The sequence below is a fragment of the Triticum dicoccoides genome, chromosome 7A, assembly GCF_002162155.2.
Source record: "Triticum dicoccoides isolate Atlit2015 ecotype Zavitan chromosome 7A, WEW_v2.0, whole genome shotgun sequence".
Taxonomy (NCBI): Eukaryota; Viridiplantae; Streptophyta; class Magnoliopsida; order Poales; family Poaceae; genus Triticum; species Triticum dicoccoides.
The window spans coordinates 658,969,300-658,971,938 of NC_041392.1; the positions used below are offsets into that span (position 1 = coordinate 658,969,300).

Here is a 2,639-nt window from a genome sequence, read left to right on the forward strand (position 1 = left end):
TTCTTTCGTCCATTAATTCCATCCAACTGCCAGTTTGACCCGCACTAGGCTCCAGCTTGCTCTACCGATCATGGCCGCAGGTGCTGCCGTTCCGGTCATGTAGGCGCGCAATCTCATGCCTTTGTTCTCGATTGAATCTCTCTCGGCCTACTAATGAATTCAGCATTCACAGCTCCGCCGGGGAAGATCTCCCGGCCGACCTGACCTCCGCCTCCTCCGAGCCCCCTTCCCTCTTCGACGGCACCACCAGGTACACGCAGGTGAAATACATTCCTTGATTGCAGGTTTATCCTGTCGGTCTTCACTTTCTTCTTCTCTCGTGAAGGCTGTACGTGGCGTACCAATGCCCGTACGCGCAGCGCGTCTGGATCGCCAGGAACTGCAAGGTAGCAAGCAGGCACTAGTCGGAGTGTTTTTTTTTCTTCCCTTTTTAGTGGAATTTCCTTCCTTCTCATATGATTCATGTGCAGGGATTGCAGGGCAAGATCAAGATAGTCGCGCTAGATCTCGTGGACAGGCCAGCCTGGTACAAGGACAAGGTCTACCCAGAGAACAAGGTAGTATATATGATTCTTGCAGATTTGTGACATAGTATTTATCATTTCTCTTCATGCACACATCTATGTATGTTGAACATACAGGTACCTGCCCTGGAGCACAACAAGCAAGTGAAAGGAGAGAGCCTGAATCTGCTCAAGTACATTGATGACAATTTCGATGGCGCAGAATTGCTCCCTCATGTAAGAGACAAATACACATGTTCGTTGTTTTCAGTGGAACTGAAGTTTGCATTCCTGATGTACTGAACCACCAGGATTCTGCAAAGAAGATGTTTGCCGAGGAACTGCTTGCGTACAGCGACAGTTTCAACGCCAGCGCTTTCTTCTCATGCCTACGCTCCAAGGGAGATGTGACCGACGAAGCTGGTAAACAAACACAGCAGAACAGTGCACTACTGACAGCATATTTGTTTGTTTGAGACGTTCTATATTGAAAGGCTGCACATAGTTTGTGCTCACATTTCACCTTGTTTCATCTACCATTAGTTGCCGCTGTTGATAAAATAGAAGCTGCCCTAGGAAAGTTCAGCGATGGCCCTTTCTTCCTTGGCCACTTCAGCCTGGTATGTGTATGTCACTCCATCAGGGGTTCCCTTTCCTCTATCCATGGCCAAAGTCCAGAAAAGATTTCAGAAGTATTGTGTTTTTTGAAATACATGGTTTTTTTTGTGATATATAATCTTTCTAGGTCGACATTGCATATGTGCCATTCATCGAAAGGCTTCAGATATCCTATTCTGGCATCAAGAACTACGATATCATTGGGGGCAGACCCAACCTTGGTAGATTCATCGAGGTATGTTCTGGATAATGCTAGATGGGATACAATTTACTTGATATATCCTACTGAGGTGTTATCAGTGGGTTAGCTAGTTATATGCCAATGTTGAATGTTGCAGGAAGTCAACAAGATCAACGCATATACACAAACCAAACTGGACACACAAGTTACGCTTGATATAATCAAAGAGAAGTTTGGGGTGCGTTATCTTCCAATTTTTTAGCCTTGGATCATGCCACCTTCCAAACCCAACCACACTTACCCTTTGACTTTGACTTTCAGATTCCTTAATGATTGTGGTGGCCAAGGAACTACGACCAGGAAACTCCTGCAGAATCTTATGAAGCAGAGAAAGACCAAGGATTGTTTTCGCTCGTTGAATGTTCTGCCGTGCTGTGCTGTTAGAGAACAAATATATAAACAGGATCGTACTGTAATCTTTCCTTGCCAGGTGCTAGTGATATCTTTGCATATCTGAAATTGTATATCACCTGTAGATCGTAATGGAGTTGTGCAATCCCTACCATTTCTCCATTGAGCTATAAAATTTGTAGCCTTGCTGGTTGCAATCGTGTACCGCATTCCCCAAAATTCTCTCATCCCACCAATATCTCTTTCATGATATCAGATTAGATCTCAATCCTATAAAGCTTCCTTTGCTGCCTCCGTGACAACTGAGAGCTCGAGCTCCTCCTTTGCCTCTCTCGGCAGACACATTAGACATTCTCACATAACGAGGACCCTGTTTTGGTTAGTGGTAGATAGATCTTTAAAGGTATACCTACACATATCACTTCTAGTAGCTAATGATAGTTGCGGCAGTGAAGACAAGTTCATATAGGAAGCGTAATATTATCGGAAAGAGTGCGATTCATAAGCAATTCTCGTACAGAAGGAAACATTTGACCATCTAGGGCGTGCCTCTTTCCCATGAATAGATTGAGAGCACGAGGGTGATACACCTGCTCCTCCCCACCACTCCCGCATTTCAATGCATGCGACCGGGAGGGAACCCTAGCCGCTACTGCTAGGGTCCCTCCTCCTTCTCATCCTTTTCATCGCAGCCGCCAGAGGCATGGCCAGGCGAACCTTGGTTGGCGCAGGCAGCGGTGGGGAGCTCTCGTCTCCTCACACGGCGGTCTCGGCGCGAGCTGGGGTGGACGGGAGGGATGTGATGAGGCTCTTGACGACGGGCGTTATAGTGCGTGATGGTAGCGTGACTGATGACATCCAGGTGTGCACAGTTGGGGCTGGATGAGGTGACGGCTCGGTCGGATCTGGTCCTGCGAGGGGTGCGG

General features: G+C 47.1%; 1 protein-coding gene across 1 annotated transcript; it reads left to right on the top strand.

Annotated features, from left to right (window-relative positions):
• On the top strand, window positions 1-1,927 carry LOC119327379 (protein IN2-1 homolog B-like). Its single transcript, XM_037600493.1, has 10 exons — window positions 1-99; window positions 173-250; window positions 326-386; window positions 471-557; window positions 642-740; window positions 815-926; window positions 1,047-1,123; window positions 1,249-1,356; window positions 1,460-1,540; window positions 1,624-1,927. Exons 1-10 carry the CDS (start codon window positions 71-73, stop codon window positions 1,630-1,632), a joined length of 741 nt encoding a protein of 246 aa, XP_037456390.1. The 5' UTR covers window positions 1-70; the 3' UTR covers window positions 1,633-1,927.
• Window positions 1,928-2,639: the final 712 nt, after the last annotated feature.